This window comes from Cynocephalus volans, chromosome 10, assembly GCF_027409185.1.
Source record: "Cynocephalus volans isolate mCynVol1 chromosome 10, mCynVol1.pri, whole genome shotgun sequence".
Lineage (NCBI taxonomy): Eukaryota > Metazoa > Chordata > Mammalia > Dermoptera > Cynocephalidae > Cynocephalus > Cynocephalus volans.
In genome coordinates this window covers 21370262-21391977 of record NC_084469.1, presented here as the reverse complement: position 1 = coordinate 21391977, position 21716 = coordinate 21370262, and the positions used below count along the sequence as shown (strand labels likewise).

Sequence of the window (21716 nt, the reverse complement as noted above, 5' to 3'; positions counted from 1 at the left end):
CCTTGTGTTGAGCGACCAACAGGTGGAATCAGGATCCAAAGAGACTACGACTCAAATCTTACCTCTACTAGTGAGTGTAATAGGGGTATTAATGCCCACCTCCCAGGCTAGGAAGCATAGAGCAGAGAATTTTTCTGTGTTGAAGCCCTGCAACCCCCATTTCCTGTACATGGGCCACTGCTGTCCTCTAGTGGCCCCTGGATAAATTGTATAGCACACCTGCCTGAAGATGGGAAAGTGGGAGAAGCTTCTCCCCTGCTTCATGCTGGAATTCTCAACCATGCCAGACCCAAAACTCCCTTTTCATAAAATATATGTTGTTTAATTATAGTTTTAGAATATTTCAAGAAGCTTTACTGGGATATTGACATACAATAAATTGCACATATTTATAGAGTATAATTTGATAACTTTTGATATATGTATACACCTGAAATGCTTATCACATTCTAAATAGTGAATGTATCCATTATCCCCAAAAGTTTCCTTGTGCACCTGGGTGATCTCTTCTCTGCCTCTTCCTACTCCCAAATTCCTGAGCCACAACTGATCTGTGTTCTGTCATTATAGATCGGTTTACACTTTCTAGAGTGTTCTATAAATGGAACAATAAAGTATGTACTCTTTTTTGTCTGGCTCCTTTCACTCAGCATAGTTATGTTAAGATTGATCCATGTTGTCTTGTGTTCCATTAATTCATTCCTTTTTATTGCTGAGTAGTATTCCATTGTATGAATGTATCACAATTTGTTTATCCACTCAGAATGATCATAATTTTAAAAATTAATATAATGCCCTAACTATAATATATAAGAGAGACTAAAGAGAAGTAACCAAATAATAGGTAAGTTCTGTGTAGGTGCTCAGGCATGACCACACTGGAACATATAATGGAGTAGTTGGGCGCTCGCACCCATGTGTACGATCACAGCAAATGTACCAGCTACAAGTGCAGCCAGACAGAGGTGTGGCATATTGGCACATCAGCTACAACAAGCAGCATCACCACAGTATATTGCACAACAGAGGGGCAGGGCTGGGCTTTGAGCCCACATTTGCTTGGCTCCAAAGTTCAGCAGTTGGCCATTCCATGCAGGAAGGTACAATGCTTGTGGCCCAAGGCATGGGGTCCAGGGTTGAGCAGAGAAGATGGATGCAGGCAGATTTCAGCTTGTTGGAAGCATTCATTTCTCACAGTGCTGATCATCAGGGTGGTGAGTTCCTATTTAAGTTATGTCGGTGGGGTGTTTGAGCTGGGCCACCCTGTGATCTCTGCTGGCTATCCACTACCCAGACTCATTCACTAAGGTCCATGTCTGATTTTTCAAATGTATGCTTGTATTTCACTTGTCTTGTAGTTCACAGCACAATCCAGGGCTTCCCATTGGCACCTTCCTGAGTAGAGACATGTAGCTTCTTTTTTGCCCCCTGCTCTCAGGGCCAGCAGCAGGTATAGGGGCACTGCTCAGTCCTACCAAGAGCCTCTCTCAGGGCAGGATATAATTTTATGGAAGAAAGTATTTAGCAATGCTTTTGAGGCAACAGGGCTTTAAAATCTGTTATTATGAAATATTCAATTATATTTACCTTCTTGGATAATCCACCTTCCAGGTTATTACTAAAGGAGTCTGTTGGTTGCTGGGAACCCTCAGCTTCTGAGTGGCCTGTCCTTGCAAGGAACTCATTCCAGAAACTTTGATGTATTTAGTTTATCTAACACTGGTGTTACAGAGAAGGATCCCAGGTCCCTAGTAAGTGGGACATATAATACATGGGTTCTATAGCCTTTTCCTAACTCCATTTTTAACATATCACATGAACATTTTCCTCTGGATCCCGTTACATATGCTGTGCTTTAATTCTTATGCCTTGCTTTTTCCTGTTTTCCTTGGAAACGTTTTCCTTATACTTTTTCTTTTTTTTTAATTGAAACATAATTGATTATGCATAATTGTGGGATACAGCGTTGAATGTCAATACCACTGTACAATACGTGATGATCACATCAGGGTAATGAGTATATCCATCATTACAAAACATAATCATTCTCTGTGACCCTTCACCAATGTCTCGCTAACCCTCCTCCCCCTTTTCCACATCTAGTAACCACAGTTCTGTTCACTACTTTTGAAAGTTCAACAAATTACTGTGATTGCTGTATCTTTGTTTCTTTCTTTTTTTATTTGTTTATTTTTTTAGCTCCCACTTGTGAGTGAGGACACGTGGTGTTTCTCTTTCTGCGCCTGGCTTATTTCACTTAGTATAATTTTCTCCAGGCTCATCCATGTTGCTGCGAGTGGCAGAATTTCATTCTTCTGTACGGCCGAGTAGCATTCCATTGCGTACACCTACCACAGTCTTCTTGTCCAGTCATGTCTCGATAGCACTTGGGTTGGGTCCAACGCTTGGCTGTGTGAATACAGCTGCATCCTTGTACTTTTTCTAACTTCTTGAGTTGATTGTTCAGTTCACTTAACTTTGTTTTATTTGTTGTTTTGGTTTGGTTTGGGGATTTTTAGTCCCTGTTTCTCTCTTCCATTGCTCATGGCACAAACCACATCATGCAGCAGAAACAGTTCAGGCTTGGGTGCCTGAAAGACTTTTGCTTTGACCCTTGGTTCAAGCTTCTCCTTAGTAACTTTTGAGCCTCGATTTCTTTGTCTACAGAAAGAAGGTAATAATTTCCCTCTGCAGAGTCTTTTGAGGATTAAATGAGACAGCGGTAAGGAACATTGCACAGTGCCTGGTACAGAGCAGGTGCTCATCGGATATGTGTATCTTCTGGTTTTTCCTGCCTTCTGTATTTACAATGCCCACCTAGTTAAATAAATAAGCAAAACCCCACAGTTTCTTTCTCCTTTTGTGTCATTTATATTAGTGCTTCTTGACTGTAATGTCACAACACAGAAGTTGAGAGGTGAGTTGACAGCAATAAAATGGGGAAATGGTATGGAATAGACATTAAGACCAAGGGTTCTGGAGCCCAGGAGCCCCTTTCCATCCCGGCTTTGCCACTGACCAGCTGGGTTAAGCATGTAACTTCTGAGCTTCAGGCCAGGCTCTTTCTCTCTGTTTTGTTTTATTTGAATGAAAGCAGATTTGAATTTGTCTTTGATCCAGTAACTCTTTGGGAGGAGGGGGAACATGTGTTGGTTGTTTTTTAAATTTTCAGAAGATGGGGGCTTTCCCTGTAGTCCGAGTATGAAGCCTATATAATTTTTCCTTTGAGGAACTTGAAGTATTATGTGTAGCTTAGCGTATAATCAATTTGTTTCACTATTCCTGAAATATTTGAGAAGGAATATATTCTGTAGGGTAAAAACAAGCCTGATAATAAATCCCAAAATTCAGTCAATAATCGCATGGTTTGAAAGTACGTCTGCATGGCAACTGTCTCCATGTGTCCCCTGGAGCACAGTGTACTGTCAGATCCACATTCTCACTTTCCTCAGCTCTGGTGTCTTGGTCCAGAATATCGGTAATTCCCAATTCAGATCTCCAACCTTTGTTGTCCCTCTCTGTCCTTTTTTTGTCTGGTTGTTTTCCATGTGTCTTTCTGCTCTGCCTTCTTGGAGAACTTCTTTTTTTTTTTTTTTTGCCTTTTTGTGACCGGTAAGGGGATCGCAACCCTTGGCTTGATGTCGCCCGCACCGGGCTCAGTGAGCGCACTGGCCATTCCTATATAGGATCCGAACCCGCGGTTGGAGAACTTCTAATTGTGCGACTACAGCCCCAGTTGACTTTTCCACCACGTGGATTCTGCCTTTTCTGCCTCCAATGCAAATTTTATTTCTCTTACTGGATTTCAGTTCCTTGTATTCTTTTATCTTTACTGTCTGCATTTCAGCAGGCCATATCATTTTCATTTTTTCTTATATGTTATTGAAAACTCAAAGTAGACATTTCCTTAAAATTTCCTCTGTTTTCTATAGCTATTTCCAGAAGCATACTTTCCTAATACTGCCTTTAGAGACGGTGACAGAAGCCCCTGACTGAGCCCTGTGCTTTCAAGTACCCCACATGCAAAAGAATTACATTTATTAAGGACCACAGGAGGCCTCAGCTACTTGGCACCCAGTGCCAGGCACTAGCACAGTACAACAAATTTAAGCATCCACTTTATTGACTAATAATGTTCAGGCCGCAGAGAGATGCTTCTCCACATCTTATCCCATATCCAACTGTGACTACATCTGAAGGTTTAGTGGGGCACCTGCTAGGCACTATTTTAAGTGCAGAGATGCTGTGTTCAGGAAAGTACTAAGATAAAAGACTAATTTACTTGTCAGATCTTTCCTCTCGGATAGCGTGAATGCGACTGACTCAAGCACAATGACGTGCCATTTCTTCCTGTTTTCATGTTTCTATCCATGATTCTGTAGGTACTCACAAATCAGTACAGTCTTTGCCTATGTTGTAAATAGAAGCTAAGGATAAGTTTGCAATATTAAAAAAATACATTATACTTTACTCTTAAATTTATGCATATGTCCAGCCCTCAGACATAACATAATACTGACTCTTTGCATTGGCAATTATGTGGCATTGAATGCTAGTAAATTCTAAATTTTAATTTTTTAATAAAAGCATTTAATAAAATTTAATTATGTTTTCAAAAATTAAAATGTTTGGATTTATTTAAAGCATTTTAATATAAAACTTTGATATTCATTCATTCTAATTTGCATTTTGCCTTTTTACTTAAAAGATACTTTTCAACATTTTTTTTTTTTTTTAAAGATGACTGGTAAGGGGATCTTAACCCTTGACTTGGTGTTGTCAGCACCACACTCAGCCAGTGAGCCAACCGGCCATCCCTATATAGGATCCGAACCCGCAGCCTTGGTGTTATCAGCACCGCACTCTCCCGAGTGAGCCACGGGCTGGCCCTACTTTTCAACATTTTAAAAGAAAACTAACTTTTGGGAAAACATTTCTGAAAAAATTAATTTAGGAAATTTTCACATAAACATATTTTTGATGAAAATATATTTAAAATTTTGTACTTTAAATATGATTGTTTTAATCCTTAAATATATTTTTAAATCTTGATAATAATAGCATAATTAGTCATTTTGCTGAAAGGAAGAAAAATAAATTTCATGGAACAGTTTTAATAATTTATGAATTACATATATCTTTATTTCATTACTCATCCCAACATTGTTGCCCATCAGCAGAGGGCTGTTGCACCTAGATATGTGCAATGAAAATTAAATTAAATCATCTTTGACATTTTGCTAATTTTCTATTGTATACATACACATTTTAAAATTTCTCTTTAAAAAAATATCTGCCAGAGTATGAAAATAGAACATATTTTACTTAAACCTTCTTAGTTTGATTCATAAAGTGTAAATATTGAGACAGATGGCCTGTGGCCTCCATTTGTCCTTTTGCCCTGAGCTGCACATCCAGAATTTATGCATGGGCCCCAGCTTGGGTTTTCTGGTTCTTTGAATGGCCAGGAATCCCTCCAGGGCTCATGTTTGTCAGGGTGGGGGGACTGAGAGCGGAGGGTCCCTCTGGGTCCCCCTTTGAGTGCTGACATCATCCCCTTTAAGATTCTACGTTGCAGAAAGACGGAATTTCCAGCATGTGGGCCTGGGCTGTGGAAAGCTCTCCTCCAGCCCAGGGCTCTAACTCTGCAGAGACGAGTTGATTTGGGTCATCTGAGCCACCTATAGATTTCTGGCCACAAACAGTACTTCATAAGGTGGTAGCTTCAGAATATCCTCCTTCCTCCCAGGGTCTTGCCTCCACCGCTGCTCCCACTGGCTTCCTATCCCAGGATACCATGCACTGCTGCCCTGCTGGGAAGACAAGTTCAAGGTGGAGCACGGGGCAGCACTGCCCGCTCAGAAGCCGCTTGCTACTTTCTGTCAGACTCTGCCATCCTGTTTCAGAGGGCTGAGTGGCCATCAGTAACAAAACTTTTTTTCTCTTCCTCCTTTTTGCTGCAGTTGGTAGGAATTTCTCTCAGATTTCCTTGGTGGCTAATGATACTGAGATGTTGTGGTCTTCAAAGGGAGGTGGCAGGTTGTTAGGTCACCATTCCACAGATGGTTAACCCAGTGCTGACCGTAATAGGCAAGTCTCCTTGGGTTACAAATGACAGAAACCCAACTCAAACTTGTTTACACAAGAAGGAACATTTATTGAATCTCAGAATTGTAGGAAGGACGAGGGTATGTTTGGGTCCCAGCGAAGGTGACTCAGGGACTGGAATCCTGTCCAGACTCCATTTCCTCCTCACAGAGGCTTAGCCTCTCAGATAGGCTGTAACCACATGATTTAAAACTGCTTACCTGCACCCACAGGCTTCCTGTGACATGGTGAACTGCACCACTTAGTTCTAATCCAAAATCTACTGACTGAGGCACAGGCATACCGTCACCCAAGAGTCAGGGTGACTAGCAGCCAAAACCTCATGAGGGAAGGAGTTTGCCCAGAGCTGGCACTGTTCCAGAAAGGAAGGGAGGTGGGCAGACAGAACAACCAGCGTGCTCCACCCTGTCCTGCCCAGCAGTCTTCCTCACGGTTGCCACCTGTTCACCCAGGCCCCTGTGCCCTTTCTGCCTGAGGCTTGACTGGTTTGCATGGTTAAAACCATTGTATTTCCAGGACAGATGACATCACAGAATTGGGGTTCCAGAAGCCTGGGGTGGCCCAGCACTCCTGCCTTCTTTAGAACTTGGAGAGCTGTTAGCTGGGCGGGGCTGGTGTGTAGCTGGCGAGGAAGAGGAGGCTGCTACCCCAAACGGCCTTGTTCTGCAGGTCCTCGCAGGAAGCGCTGGGTCACCTGGGGTCTGGGGTCAAAGAGGGATGGGACAGAGGTAAGCTTCAGAAGGACAGTGGGAATACACCTGCTGGAACCCCTGTCGTACCTGAGGGGACCCCCAAGAGGGGCTTAATGGGCAGGGATAGAGCTCCTTGCTTCTCGAGGCTCAGCGATGCCTGTCTCTGAGGGAATCCGCTCAGGGTGGGTAGGGTTGCATGAGACATACTCATACTAAATGATTATTTGTTTGTCTGAAATTCCGATTTACCTAAACATCATGTAAATTTATTTGCTAAATCTGACAACTCAAGAGGGAGAGATGAGAGAAGCAGAAGAATGGCCCCAGGTTAGGCTGGTGTGAAGTGAGTCTTAGCAGACAGAACAAGAGACCAGAGAGGAAATACACTCAGAAGTTTCAGAGGCAATCCTCAGAAGTTTACACATAGAATTACCACATGACCCATCAATTCCACTTCAAAGAAATGAAAACATGTATCCACACAAAAATTTGTATATGAATGTTCACAGCAGCATTATTCATAGTAGCCAGAAAGTAGAAACAACCCAAATGTCCATCAAGTGATGAATGTATAAACAAATAGTGGGTATGGCCATAAAAAATGGAATATTATTCAGCCATAGAAAGAAATGAAGTATCAACACATGCTACAACATGGTTGACTCTGAAAACATTAAGCTAAGTGAAACAAGCCAGCCACAAAAAGCCATCTATTGTGTGACTCGTGTATATGAAATGTCCGGAATAGGCAAATCCATAGAGACAGAAAGTATATTAGAGGTGGCCAGGGACTGGCAGGAGGAGAAATGGGGAATGAATGCTAATGCATGCAGGGTTTTGTTTTGGGTTGATGAAAATGTCCTCAAATTGACTGTGGTGGTAGTTTCACAATTCTGAAAATACACTAAAAACTATTGAATCGTACACTTTAAATGAATTAATTGTATGGTATATGAGTTATCTATTATGAATTATATCTCGATAAAGCTGTTACAAAAAAAAATATTGTTCCAGATTTAGCTAGTCAGTGCCACTTTGAGCTAACTCTTATGTCCATTTGACATGCCCCAATCTGTACTTTGAGTACATCCTTACTTTCTGGCGCAAGAAGATAATCCTGACTTATTTCATACCCTTACCTGTTCCACCTGGGAACATCAGCCATACTCCCAGGAGTCCTGGTTCCCTTTTGTGGGAAATGTGAAACCAAGATCTGGGCATTATTTCATGTAATCATCACAACAACCCTATTAGGTAGGTATTAGCATATCTTTGTTTTACAAATGAGGCCCAGAGAAGTTAAGTATGTTGCCCAATGTCACAGAGCAGCCTAGCCTTTGAAATCAAGCAGTGTGAATCCAGAGCCCTTGCTCTTCACCGTACACACACACACAGTGTAAAAGTGAAGGTTATTTCTACAACCAGCCCACCAGGAAATGCACAAGTCAGGGTGTACCCCTGGAGAAAATCATGTGTCATGTGTCTGGAGGGGTGGGGTTGGGGAGAGATTAGCACCCAGCGTCCTGGCCCTCCTGAAAGAACATGCTCGAATACACACACACAAATGCTGGTGAAGCATAGTGTTCATTAATCTCCTTTGCCAACCTCACTCTCCTCCCATTAACCTAAATGCTGACTGTGGCTGGGTGCCCATGACAGGAAGACCTACAGATGAAACAAGATCGGCCTTGATTTTTAACTGTTGAAGCTGGGAAGTGAGTTTATGGAGGCTCATGATACTATTCACTCTCCTTTTGTAAATGTTTACAATTTTTCGTGATAAAAAAATTTATAAAATAATAAATAAGTGGAAAAAGATTGGAAACAGCCAGGTGGTGAGCAGTGAGTGTGTGAGGAAATTTGTCTCCAGATTCCCCAGGCTCTCAGAGAAGAGTCTGTGAAATCCTAATAACCATGGCCCTCACCTGCACCTTCTCCCCTCTGAGGATGAAGAGGGCTCTACTCATCTCCTTGGTCAGCTGTCTCCTTGTCATCAATCAGGCCAGCATCATCAGTCGCTGTGACTTGGCCAAGGTGCTGCACCAGGAGGACATCGATGGGTTTGAGGGCTACTCCCTGAGTGACTGTGAGTGCTATTTCCTCAGTCTCTCCCCTCCTATTTCCCCCTCTCTCCTTGTCATGCCCCCCTGCAGCCATCTTTCTTTCTCACTCTCTCATCTTTCAAAGCTGTTAAGTTCAGTGAGACGGAGGAAAGGGAAACCCAAGCCAGACGCTATTTCAGTCTAGAAGCTTTATTCCACCAGTGTGGAGGGGAGACTGAATCAGATCAGCTCCCGCCCCCAAACAGACTAAAAAGGTTTTAAAAGGTTTGAATTAGAGGAAGGGCATTGGGGGGTTGTTTTTCCATAAGAATCTGTTTTGCACAAATTCTGGTTTTTCTTGGAAAGCAAGAGGGTAGGGGATGGAAAGTTGATTATCATGAGATAGGGAGGGGCAGGGGGGGGAAGAGGGTGAAAAGTTGATTATCGTGGCTGTGCTGATGTTAAGCCAGCCATGAGGCCTAATAAATGCCAAGTTCAAAAAGCGGCCCCCTCCAAGAAGCCTTTCCCGACGTTCCATATTCATTCAACAATTATTAACTGAGCATTTATTTGTGTACCAGGAACTGTTTTAGGGACTGGAGATATGGACATAAAGTCCCTTCCCTCACTGTGTTCACATTCTAGGGCAGCAATAAACAAACTCAAATATATAAAGTACTGCCTGGTGGTGACAAATGCTATGAAGAATAAAGCAGGGGGAGTGATTAGCGACACTGTTCTAACTGGGAGAGTCAGGGAAGGCCTCTCTGAGGAAGTGACATTGAGCAGTGCTGAATGAATGAAGGACCTGCTCACCCAAATGTCTGGGGGAAGAACATGCCAGGCAAAGGGAACAGCCAGTGCAAAGGCTTCATCCTCCTGCATGGAAGGGACAGCTTCCTTCTGCCCAGAATTTGTGCACACCTGTCTTGCAACATTTTCTCCTCTTATCTCACTTCTTGGCGTTTTTTTTAGGTACATAACTTTATTTTTATAATATAGGTCCCGTGATTCTTATTATATAGGCCCGTGGAAGGCAGCGTCTGTGTTTAACCCAGCTGAATGTCCTTCACTGGGCTTTGCACAGCTCTTGGCACACAGTAGGTGCTCAGTAAGTGAAGAAAGCATGGATGGACAGAGGATGGATGCGTGGTTGTAGTGATGGATGAATGGATGAGCCAAAGGATGCGAGGAGAAACCAACGGGTGTTTCTAGCCCTCTGGTACCATCTAGTCTCTTGGGTCTTGTTCCTTTTTTCTGATTCCTTGCCTCCCTTTCTCCTCCATCCCCACTTCTCACTTAGCTTGGTCCCCTCTAAGTCCTTAACCTCTTCTCCCTCTTCTAAGGGCTGTGCCTGGCTTTTGTGGAAAGCAACTTCAACATATCAAAGATAAATGAAAATGTAGACGGCAGCTTTGACTATGGCCTCTTCCAAATCAACAGCCACTACTGGTGTAGCGATCACAGAAGTCACTCAGAAAACATCTGCCACATGGAGTGTTCAGGTATGGCAAGGGCCCCAGGGTGGGAGAGGTGAGAGAGGAGACCAGACTCTACTCACAGGGCTTCTCTTCCTAGCCACAGCCTGGGAATGGCCCCCAAGGGATGGTTCAAATCAGGGAATTCCTTTCCTGAGAAGAGGGTTGGACTAGTGACCCTAGTGCCCATCCAGTTAAGAGATTCTGTAGAGTCCTTGAGCAGGATCTAGAAAGGCTCTGCACAGCCAGTAGTAGTACAGCAGCTAAAGAAGCCGACATTTATTGAGAGCATGTTATACACAGTACTGGGCATTTTACAGGCAAAGCTCATTCCATCCAACTTTCCATGCAGTAAAGACTATTTATCACTTTACAGAGAAGCCATTTTACTGAGGCTCATAAAGAGAACCAGCACTGAATACCACACTGGTGACCCTGAAGATTTAGCTTTAACTACTCAGTAGTACCATCTTCGGCTGATGGTCTACCAAAGGCCAAGTGCAAACTCCCCACCTCAGAGCTGTTCCAGGAGTCTCAACACAGCCCATGACTCTGCCCCTCACCTCCTCCTTCATATTCTGACTAATGTCCCTGGGCTCCTTGCCAAAAACGGCCCCCTCATTAGGCAGGAGTTTACCGTGGCCTCTGTGCTGCCTTTTTTGGCATTTCCTCTCCCTAGAAACCCCCCAAACTTTGGGTGAGCCTCCATCTATCCTGGCTAAGAGGAATAGTAATGAACAGGCCCAAATTTTAATCCTCCTTCCCCTCTTGCTCCCACCCCCCACCACCCCTCAGTTTCTGGCAGCGATTATGGGGAGTTTAAATGCACCAGTAGGAGGGAGACTTTGCCTAATGGGGGAGAACTCAGCACCTAGGTGGTATATGCCTGTGCAGGGAGGGTCCCTGTCTGTCTCAGTCTGTGGGGCTATTCTCTGTGCTCTCACAGTTATTCTCTTCCTCCCTTTCAGAACTGATGAACCCCAACCTTCTCTCAACAATCAACTGTGCAAAAAATATTGTGTCTGGACCAGGGGGGATGAAGAACTGGTGAGGACATGATGGGGCTAAGTTAGTGGGCAAAGCCTCAAGAAGGAGGACATGACAGAGAAAGGGACAGTAGGCAAGGACCCATGGGCACTCCCTTGCAGCATCTATAAAAATGTGGGACGGTGAATAGGCTTAGAACTCTGAGTTAGAAGACCTGAGATCTGGTTCTTTCTCTGATGTTATATTAGACAAAACTCTTTTGGCTGCAGTAAAGGAAAACAACATGAGCTAGCTGAGGGAAATTTATTCTTAAAGGATGAGGTGTCTCACTGAGCCCATTCTGGGGTGCAGCTGGGCCTCAGGAAGAGAATAGAACCAGGGCTGGAAACTGCAAGCTTTCCATGGCAGGTTTCTGCTTCTCCTGGTGCATTCACTCCACTGCTGTCTCTGCAGACCAGCTTTCCCTGCTCCCAGTCCAAAAGACAGACTGTGGGTGCCCCAAGTTTATTGGCTAAAGTCTTAGCAATAGGGACTGGCAAGCCTCAGTCCCAGTCCAAGTTCCTGGGATAGAGAATATGACTGGTTCAGCTTGGACCACATGTCCTCCTTTGGTCCAGTCAGCTGTAGGCATGGGAGGAGTTAAGCAATACAATCATGGGTGCCACAGGGGCCCTCTCTTCATGACTGGAAATATTTTTTTTAAAAACGTGCTTGTCAGCTGGGCAGACACCCCTAAAGCTATCAGCTCAGCAAGAGTGGACATTCAGTTGGCCACTTACCTTTTCTGGGCTTCAAACTGGATATATAAATAATATAAATGGCTGCCTCTATAGGCAACTGTGAGGACAGATGGAATTAAGTGCCTTGTGTACTCAAAACACCATACAGATATTCTCAGAGGCTTCAGGTAAAGATGGCAAAATAGATGGTCCCCAGCATCACTCTCTTCCAAAATCAACCAATTTACAATTATTAAAAAGCAACAACAACCAAGCTGGGGCCACTGGAGCTGAAGGGAAGAGGAGGAGAGACCTACAGAGTTCATGAAGGCAGAAGAAGCCATGATGAGAATAAGAAAGGATTGTTCCCACCATTTCAAATCCTGGCCACTTCAAGGCTGGCCCTGGTGAGCAAATGGAGCAGGAGCTGACAAAAGCCACAACTGTGCCCTTCATATGAAGTTGCTTCGAGACAGCAGGGGAGAAGAGGTCCTTGATAGCCCCAGGTTAGCAAGACCACTAAAAGGGTTCCCATGGACCCACACCGGAGCGAGGGGCCACAGACAACTGAAAAAAAGGAGCCACTCAGAGGCTGGTCAGCCATCACAAGGAACTAGCACACAGCCTGCCCATGGGATTGGAGTGTGGGTGGTGGGGCAGATGGGCCACGGGGGGAACACTGGGGCACAGCATGGACAGTTGATCTGCCCTCCAATCAGCACAGGACCACTCAGTGGAAACTGATCAGGAATATAGAACTGCAGAGGGAGCAGTTTGCTGAATATCTAATGTGCAAGCCAGAGTTTCCACACAACCCAGGTGTACCAGAACTCACAAGACGTAGGGCCGATCCTGTGGCGCACTCGGGAGGGTGCGGCGCTGGGAGCGTGGCGACGCTCCCAGCAGCCGCGGGTTTGGATCCTATATAGGAATGGCCGGTTCACTCACTGGCTGAGTGCCGGTCACGAAAAAGAAAAAAAAAAAAAAAAAAAAGAACTCACAAGACCTAGAAGTACATACAAGGTCAGCCATTAAAATGTGAGCAGCACAAAAACTCTTCCCCAGGGAATTGGCATCAATGAAGGAATTTAACTTAGCTCAATTACAGGGTTCAAGTGCTGGTCCCCACAGGAAGTTCCTCCACTTTAGAAGTAAGCAAAGGACAAATTACTTCCAGTGTTTAAGTTGTGGGAACAGCAAATAATCCAACACGGAACTGGAAGAAAAACTAAATACCCACAGACCAGAGACAAAGTTTGATGTTAACTAGTAAAGGTCTCACATCACCAAAGAACACCTATAAAACCTAGAAGGACTGGAAGCCCCCCGAGCTCACAAGCCAGGGATGAGGGAGGGGCAGGGGCCTGTGCCATGCCCCCCAACATCTGCAACCAGCCCAGTGACAACCACTGAGCTGCCTCAGGAAGCACCCCAGGCTCCCAAGCCAGGGTAGTGGGGGGCCTTGGGCCTCAGCCATTCCCTCCCAACACTCTCAACCAGCCCAGCAATGACCACCAAGCTGCCACAGGAAGCATCTCAGGCTCCCAAGCCAGAGCAATGGGGGGCCAAGGGCTTCAGCCACACACCCCTGATATTTGCATCCAACTGAGCAATGACCAAGGCACTGCTGGAAGCCCTCTAGTCTCTCCTGCAGGAATGAGGGAGGTGCCATGGGCCTCAACCACAACCCCTCCTTCCTTCTTTTTCCATCCCATTTCCTTCCCTTTCCCCTCTCCCTCCCCTCCCAACTGTTCCACAATAACATCTTAGAATGTAAAAAAATAAATAAACTTTTTAAAAAGCACCATTCAAAAGAAGGGACATTGATGATTAATAGGGTTGATTCTTTTGGAGGGTCAGTGGTTGCACCTGGGAGTTGTTGTTTTTGTTTGTTTGTTTGTTTGTTTTTTCTTTAACATAACTCTCAGCCCTATAAAACAGTGCTCTCCCCTTCAGAGAGAGATGAGGATTGGAAAATGTGAAGCAAACTGAATGGGGAAAGAGGGAAAACACCAGGATGAGGGAAATTGAAAGAATCAGAGGGGCCAATGAGCTAGTAATGAAGGGGATTCTGGGTGTTGCTCTGCATGAAAGACTCACCAGGAACTGGGTCCTGTGTGTGGAGAAGAAGCTACTAAGTGGGAAACAAGAACAGTGTCTTTTTTTCTCCACAGGGTAAAATGGAGATTGCACTGTTCAGGCCGGCCACTCTCCTACTGGCTGACGGGATGCCACCTGTGGTGAAACTAGGTGCAGGTCAGCCGTGGAGTCATTCCAGGACCCCTGTCCTCACTCAGGGAGTCTTCATTTCTTCTTCCTTTTGCCTGCACTTTGTATTATTTTCTTCCATTCCCATTTACAAGTAAAACTGACCAGAGCCCCAGGAATAAATTATTTTCTTAGGCTTCCTCCTTACTCCTATCCAGGTCCAGTCCCCTGTTTACTGATTGTCATTTGTAGACAAAGAGAACCACAGTAAAAACATTTCTATATTTTCTGAATTATTAAAGCATTCCTTGTGCAAAGAATTTGTTAATTTATTCATTATTAATTATACATACATTTGAGTACCTAAAGTAGGAGTGTGCTGGGTACTAGAAGAAGGAAGATAAAATATACCTACTGCTCTTGAAGTGTTCCTTATCTAGGTGGAGAAGCAGAGATGTCCACAAACATTACAATAATAATGAAATATATAATAAAAATCTAAAATTATTGGTTTGAAACAGTATCAGGATCCAAGTAATTCTTCAAGGCCAACTATTTTTGAAGTAAAAGAGAAAGCTCAGAAGTAGGTAATGGGGTTTCTGGTCAAGATGGCAGAATAGAAGGTCCCAGGGTCACTCTCCCATGAATCACCCAATTTACAGCTATTAAAAAGCAATGACAGCTAAGCTGGGGCTCCTAGAGCTCAGGGGGAGAGGAGGCGAGACCTACAGAGTTCATGAAGGCAGGAGAAGCCATAATGAGAGAAAGAAAGGATTGCTCCCACCATTTCTAGCCCCAGCCACTTGAAGGTTGGATCTGGTGAGCACACGGAGCAAGAACTTGCAAAAGCCACAGCCATGCCCTTTTTATGAAGTTGTTTGAAGGCTGCAGGGGAGAAGAGGGCCTTGGTGGCCCCCAGGCTAGAAAGACCACTAACCAGGCTCCCGTGGACCCATATAGGAGCAAGGAGCCGCTGACAACAGAAAAGAGGAACCACTCAGGGGTCAGTGAGTCATTGTAAAGTACCAATGCATGGCCTGTCCTATGGGAAGTGTTTGGAGTGTGGGTGGTGGGGGAGACGGGCCCAGCAGGGGAAAATTGGGGCACAGCATAGACAGCTGATCTGCCCTCCAATCAGCACAGGACCACTTAGTGGAGACCGGTGAGGAATATAGATCTGCAGGTGGAGCAGTTTGCTGAAAAGACTGAGGCCCAGACTCCCCCAGCATCTGCAACCAGCTCAGCAACAACCACCAAGCCACCACTGGTAGCACCCGGGCTCCCAAGCCAGGGCAGTTGGGGGCCAGGGGCCTCAGCCACAATCCCTGATATCCACAAACAGCCCAGTGATGACCACCAAGCCACTGCAGGAAGCACCCCAGGCTCCTGAGCCAGGGCAGTAGGGGGCTGATGGCCTCAGCCATGTCCCCCTGATATGTGCAATCAGCCCAGCAACAACCACTGAGCTGCTGCTGGAAGTGCCCTGGATCCTGAACCAGGGCATGGGGGACTGAGGGCCTCAGCCACACCTCCCCAACATCTGCAATCAGCCAAGCAACAACCACCAGAGCACTGCAGGAAGTGCCCCTGGCTCCCGAGCTCAGGTGGTGGGGGGCTGAGGGCTTCAGCCATGCCCCCCTGACATCTGCACCCAGCCCAGCAATGACCAAGCCACAGCTGGAAGCCTCCTTGTCTCCCCTGCAGGAATGAGGGGGATGCCATGGGCCTTAACAACACCTCCCCTCCTTCCTCCTTCTCCCACCCTATTTCCTTTCCCCTCCCCCACCCCCTCCCCCCAACTGCTCCACAACATTTTAGAATGTAAAAAAATAATATTAATAAATAAATAAACAAAAAATAAAAAGGAGCAGAAAATGTGTTTCTTAATTTGGGGCTAGATTTTCAATTATTTAACCTACCCCAAAATTGCAAAGTGTTTTGTTTTGAAGAAGGCAGAGAAAGAAATAGAGGTTACATTCTGAGAATGTATTTGAAATTTTTTCCATGTAAAATAATTATTCTTAATTCAAAATAAAAGCAGTTAAGGAAACTAAACTTTAAGAAGTGTAGCTCCCTGTGAAATGTGAAAGGAAGGAAATAATCACCAATTTCAGAAATCTGATTATAACTGGTCCATCCCTAAATGAGGTGAATCTTAGAATCAGTTCCATTTTAAAACTAGTACTATGTGCCAAGCCATGTGCTAGGCCCTGGGAATAAGAAGATAAAGCCTATTCTTGGAGCTTACATGCTAGTGGTTCTGCCAGACAATAAACAAGAAATAAAATAGATTATAAGAAGGGCTGTGAAGGAAGTCAACAGGGTTCTAGTCATAGTAGTATTTCAAGGAAATTACTTAACATGCTAACTTTAACTTCCTAAGTGTCTTCTCTAAGTGTACATATAGGAGACCTCTGAAAAGTAGTATTGTTACTTCTAGATTAATGGCGGTGTTGAGCCCAGGTGGGGTGGGGGAAGTTTTCCCATGCCAATGTAAAGGGCTATTCACTCTGATTCAAACTCTTGCCAGACTGAATTGCCCATCCCCCAAAACCTCTCCTACAGAAATGTTGGAGTCATCACTGGTTTCACGGTAGCCTCTACCTAGTAGAGTGGTGAACTCATTATCAAACACGGAACGGAACAAAGGACACAGAGAGTTTACAGGAAATGGCAATATTTTGGAATAAATAAACATAATGTGTGTTCTCCTGCCTGCAGCCCTGACTGGCAGTCATTTTGCAGTCAATGGCTTTTCTTGGAAGTAGTACAGCCAAGGGGAAGAAGAAGATCTCTCAGATTTCAGCTTGGAAGAGGAAGAGTTCAGGCTATCAGAAGCACAGTAGCACTTCTGAATACCTGGAGAGGACAGACTTGACTTCCTTGGGATGTCCTGAAGCCCACTACCCCAATGGGCTTCTGGAGGCCCAGGGCCACCCGGGTCTGCAACCCAAATCCTGCCTCACTAAGGAAGTGAGGGGCTGTTCTAGTGGGAGGTGATTGTCACGGCTGCAGGGGCCAGGGAGGCTTGAGCCCCATCATTGTGGGGCAAGGCTCACCCTTGTGGTGCTTACGTGGGCCTGAGCCTAGTAAAGGTTGCCTGAGTAACTGAAGATGTCATAAATAAAGGGTGGGGTGGGGACAGGGCCACAGTTGCTCAGGGAGCATGTCTCAGGGCTGCCACAGAGTTTGGGTTCCCACTTAGTGCACAGCACCAGTGCCCCATTGGCCTGGGTTGCTGTGCCCCAGAGCCTCTGCATATCATGTCTCGGCTGCATCTCTGGGCCCTCTGGCTTCTCCTCACATGGCAACCATTGCGGCTCCTCTTCCAGGAGACTCCTCTTCCAGCTCCTCTGTCCAGCTGATCTCTGACCCACGAGAACTGACAGTCCTGGTCGTGTTCCTCAGATCTTCCACCTGGATCACCCCATGTGCTTACACTCCTGGCAGACCTGCGGGGCTTTGATTACCTGGGATCCTCTGCTGCCTCACAGATGTTGGTCCTGCCTCAGGAACTGGCTGATGATTTGGTTCCATTCCTGGGCACAGATTCAGCTTGAAAGCTGCCCCTCAAGCCAAATCAGTTTGCTGTTCTGCATCAGGACCTACGTGACAAGCTAGCTTGGCAACAAAGGCTCCCAGAGGTGGTTCCAATGCAAGGCTAGAATCAGAATCAGGCCCTGGCTCCACCTCCTCGACTCAAAGGTAAGATTTAAAGATTTGCATGAAAACCTAAGCATCAAAAACAAATCCTGCAGGATGTTAATTGATTTTCAAGTATGGATAAAGTTTATCCTGAATTTCTTCTAGAATCCCAGAAGGACCCAGATAAGCACCTAGATGCCCCTGAGCCAGTTGAAACTAATCAATTACAGCAAGAAGCTCTATCTCAAAATCTAGAGACCCCTGAAAAGATCCAATCCTCTCCACCCCAGCAAGAAGGCCCAGCTCAGCCTCCACAGACTCCTAAGGATGAAGAACCTTCTTCAACTCAACAGGAGGCCCTTGAGGAGGCTGAACTTCCCTAACCCAGCAGGAGGCCCCAGTTCAGCCTGCACAGCCCCCTAAGGAGGTAGAACTCTCTCCAACCCAGCAGGAGTCCCCAGGTCTGCCACTAGAGCCCCCTAAAGAGGCTGAACCTTCTCCAGTCCCCCAGGAACCTGCAGCTCCACCTAAGGAGGTGGAACCTTCTCCAGCTCAGCATGACCCCGTCTCAACCTGCAGAATTCCCTGAGAAGGAAGAACCATCTCTCATCCATCGCGAGGCCCTTCCTCAGCCTCCAGGTCCCCTCAAAGGAGGCAGAACCTTCTCCAGTTCTGCAGGAGGTCCCAGCTCAGTCTGCAGAGCCACCTAAGGAAGTTGTAGCTCAACCCCCAACACGTTATGAGATGACAGTTCCAACACCAAGTCAGGATCAAGCTCAGAATCCAACGTTGCGTAGTATCACATTTCAACCTCTGGACGTGGAGATTAGCATAACTCCAGAACCCACTGTGGAGGCTGAGCATTCTACAGTCCTAAAGAACACTACAGCTCCTTCTCCAAAGCCCCCTGAGGGAACATCTACATCCAGACTAGGCTCAGGCTCAGCATCCGAACCTGAGTCAAGTCACAGCTCAACCTTTCAATCTGACACTCACCATAACTCCAGAACCCACTACAGAGGTTGAACACTCTCCAACAATACAGGAGACCCCAACTCAGCATCCAGCACCAGGTACCTACAAAGCTTATAGCTCAACCTCCAGTGTATCAAGAGGTGACAATTTCAACAGCATGTTAGGGTGAAGCTCAGCATCCAACATTGCCCAGCATTACAGTTCAGCCTTTGGAGCTGGAGTTTACCGTAACTTCAGTACCCACTATGGAGTTTGAATATTCTGCACCCCTGAAGATGACTACAGCTCCACATCCAGACCAGGTCTAGTCTTAGCATCCAAAGTTGACTCAAGTCACAATTAAACCTTTGGACCTGGAACTTACCGTAACTATAGAACCTACTACAGAGCTGAAACCTCCCTCCACACAGGAGACCCCAACTCAGCCTCCAGAGCCACCTAAGGAGGTTGTAAGCTCCACCTCAAGTGTATCAAGGGTGACAGTTTCAAAACCAGGTCAGGATCAAGCTCAGCAACCAATGTTGCCCAATGTCAGAGTTTAGCCTTTAGACCTGGAGCTTACCATAACTTCAGTATCTACTACAGAGGCCGAACATTCTACAACCCAGAAGAAGACTACACCTCCACATCCAGACCAGGTTCAGACTTAGCATCCAAACCGGACTGAAGTCACAGTTCACCCTTTTGATCTGAAACTTACTAACGCAGCATCCATTGGTATCTTCTGAAAATTACACTCCAGAAAAGAATGCCACTGGGAGCACCAACCTATGTGAGCTCTGTATCTGCAGAGATGAGACACTGTCCTGTACTGGTCTCAGCCCAGAGCAGAGGCTGCGCCGAGTCCCTGTGCCAGAGCCCAAAACCTACAATAGCACCTTCACCATCTTGTAAGAATCTCCTTTCCTCATTTGTTTCCTGCCCCTTGCTTGGCTCGGCAGCCTTTTCCTTGAGGTCTTTCTAGGCCATTTTCATCTTCCCAATCCACTTTGACTGACTTTCTGATTTTACCTTTTGCTTGTCAACTTTTCCTTATCCTCATTCTCCTTACTATTTTGCCCCTTTTCCAGGCTTTCGCTTGTGATTGCTCTTACTCTTTTTTTAAATCCATTTTTATTTAGCCCCATAATATCATTTCTTAACCTCTGCTCTCCTCCCATTTTTGAGCCACCCTCTTTACAGCAGGCTTCCTCTCCCCATCTCATTAGTGATGAGACAAAAAAGTAGTTAAGAGTAGATTCTTGAGCTAGACTGACTGGATTTGAACCAAAGTCTGTCATTATTTAGCTTTTTGACCTTGGGTGAGTTATTTAGCTCTGTGACTCAATTTCCTCATCTATAAAATGGGGATTATGATAGTTACCATTTCATAGAATTGTTATGAGATTTAGATGAGTGAATATATAACACCTATATCAGTGCCTAGCATATATATGAATGGCAGCCATTATTATTATTATTATTATTATTATTATTATTATTATTATTCAATCCCTCGGGTATGTTGAGAACACATCTTTGTTCCTGGCTTTCTATATATAAAACAGCCATTTCATACCCAATCCAGGGCTAAGTACTGTGGGAGCCACAGAAGTATGACATTGTCTCCAGAACGTGACCATGATAGGTGGGAAGAAATGGACTAGGCATAAAAAGGGAGGTGATACATAATTAAGAACTAAATTAGATGCAGACAATAGGTGCTGTATTTCACCAGAATTGGTAATCACTGAGGTGTAGGGATCAGGGAAAGCTGCATGGGTAGACTAAAACTTTACCTGGGGCTTAACGAGTGGCTATAACTTGTTAAAAAGAGAAAAATAGGGAGTACAACCTAGGCAAAGCCATGGCTGAAGGAATGATCATAATTTTGTAGGCCACTTTGGCTGCAGATAATTGGGTATGAAGCAATGATTATGAAAAAGCTTGAATATCAGCTATCGGGTTGTGAATGTTACAAAAAGAAATATGGAGAGCCATTGAAATTTTCAAGCAAAACAGATAAATGATTTAAAAAGAGGATTATTTTATAATACATATTTAGAGTCACCTAGAGGGGGAAGCTTAATAGAGGGAGACCAAATAGAAAGCTCTAGCAAAATCTAGGAGTTGGTGTGAGAAGGGTCTGAATCAGAGTGGTTGTGACAGGAGTGAAAAGAAAATCCTGGGAGCACTTCAAAGACAGGACAGGATTTAGTAACTGACGGAGAGTTGGGGATAGGGTGTATGGGAAAGAGAAAACTCAAATCTAACTTCAAAGTTTCTGTCCTGGATAATGAGGGGAACGATGGTGGTATAACAGGTGGAAATCTAACAGTTGGGAAGGAGAGCCAGCTTGAGGGAGAGGAGTTCAGTTTTAGACATCTTTTATCAGTGAGCATAAAGCAACCAGAAGGTTTCTGGTTGAGTGGAAATGTCCACTAGGCAGAGGAGCAGGCAGGTATTTCTTTTGACTTGTTTCTGCCCCTCTCCAGTGGAAATTGTATATATAAATTAAGTAAGTTGTTGCTGAGGAATGGGGACAGGGTTAAAGGTAAGGAGTCAGTCATCCCCAAAGTTGAAACTGAATATAAGAATCTAACAGGTTCCTTTAAACATGTGTCATTAATGGAGACATTCTCACCTTTTTTTAAAAAGTCACAAAAGTATACAGGATAACATGTGAAAATCTGTACCCCCCATACCCCTTTATCACCCCCCACCCTGCACCCTACTGATACAGGATGTGCTCAGTACCCTGCGCTTGGGTTTCAGGACATGCCTCTGGGTTTCCAGCCACTTCCTGAGGTCTCAGTCTTCCTCCTCTGAGCTGTCCCCCAGAGGAAAGTTACTGTTGCTAGTTAGACCTATTTTTAGCATCAA

The 21716-nt window shown here is 45.0% G+C and overlaps 1 protein-coding gene and 1 pseudogene across 1 annotated transcript; both read left to right on the top strand.

The window, feature by feature from the left end:
- Positions 1 to 8747: 8747 nt before the first annotated feature.
- On the top strand, positions 8748 to 14270 carry LYZL6 (lysozyme like 6). The gene is made up of 4 exons (XM_063109808.1): positions 8748 to 8886; positions 10189 to 10347; positions 11289 to 11367; positions 14201 to 14270. The coding sequence occupies exons 1-4, from the start codon at positions 8748 to 8750 to the stop codon at positions 14268 to 14270; spliced, it is 447 nt and encodes a 148-aa protein (XP_062965878.1).
- Positions 14271 to 16982: 2712 nt separating this feature from the next.
- Positions 16983 to 19396, top strand: LOC134387297 (leucine-rich repeat-containing protein 37A-like; annotated as a pseudogene).
- The last annotated feature ends 2320 nt before the right edge of the window (positions 19397 to 21716 follow it).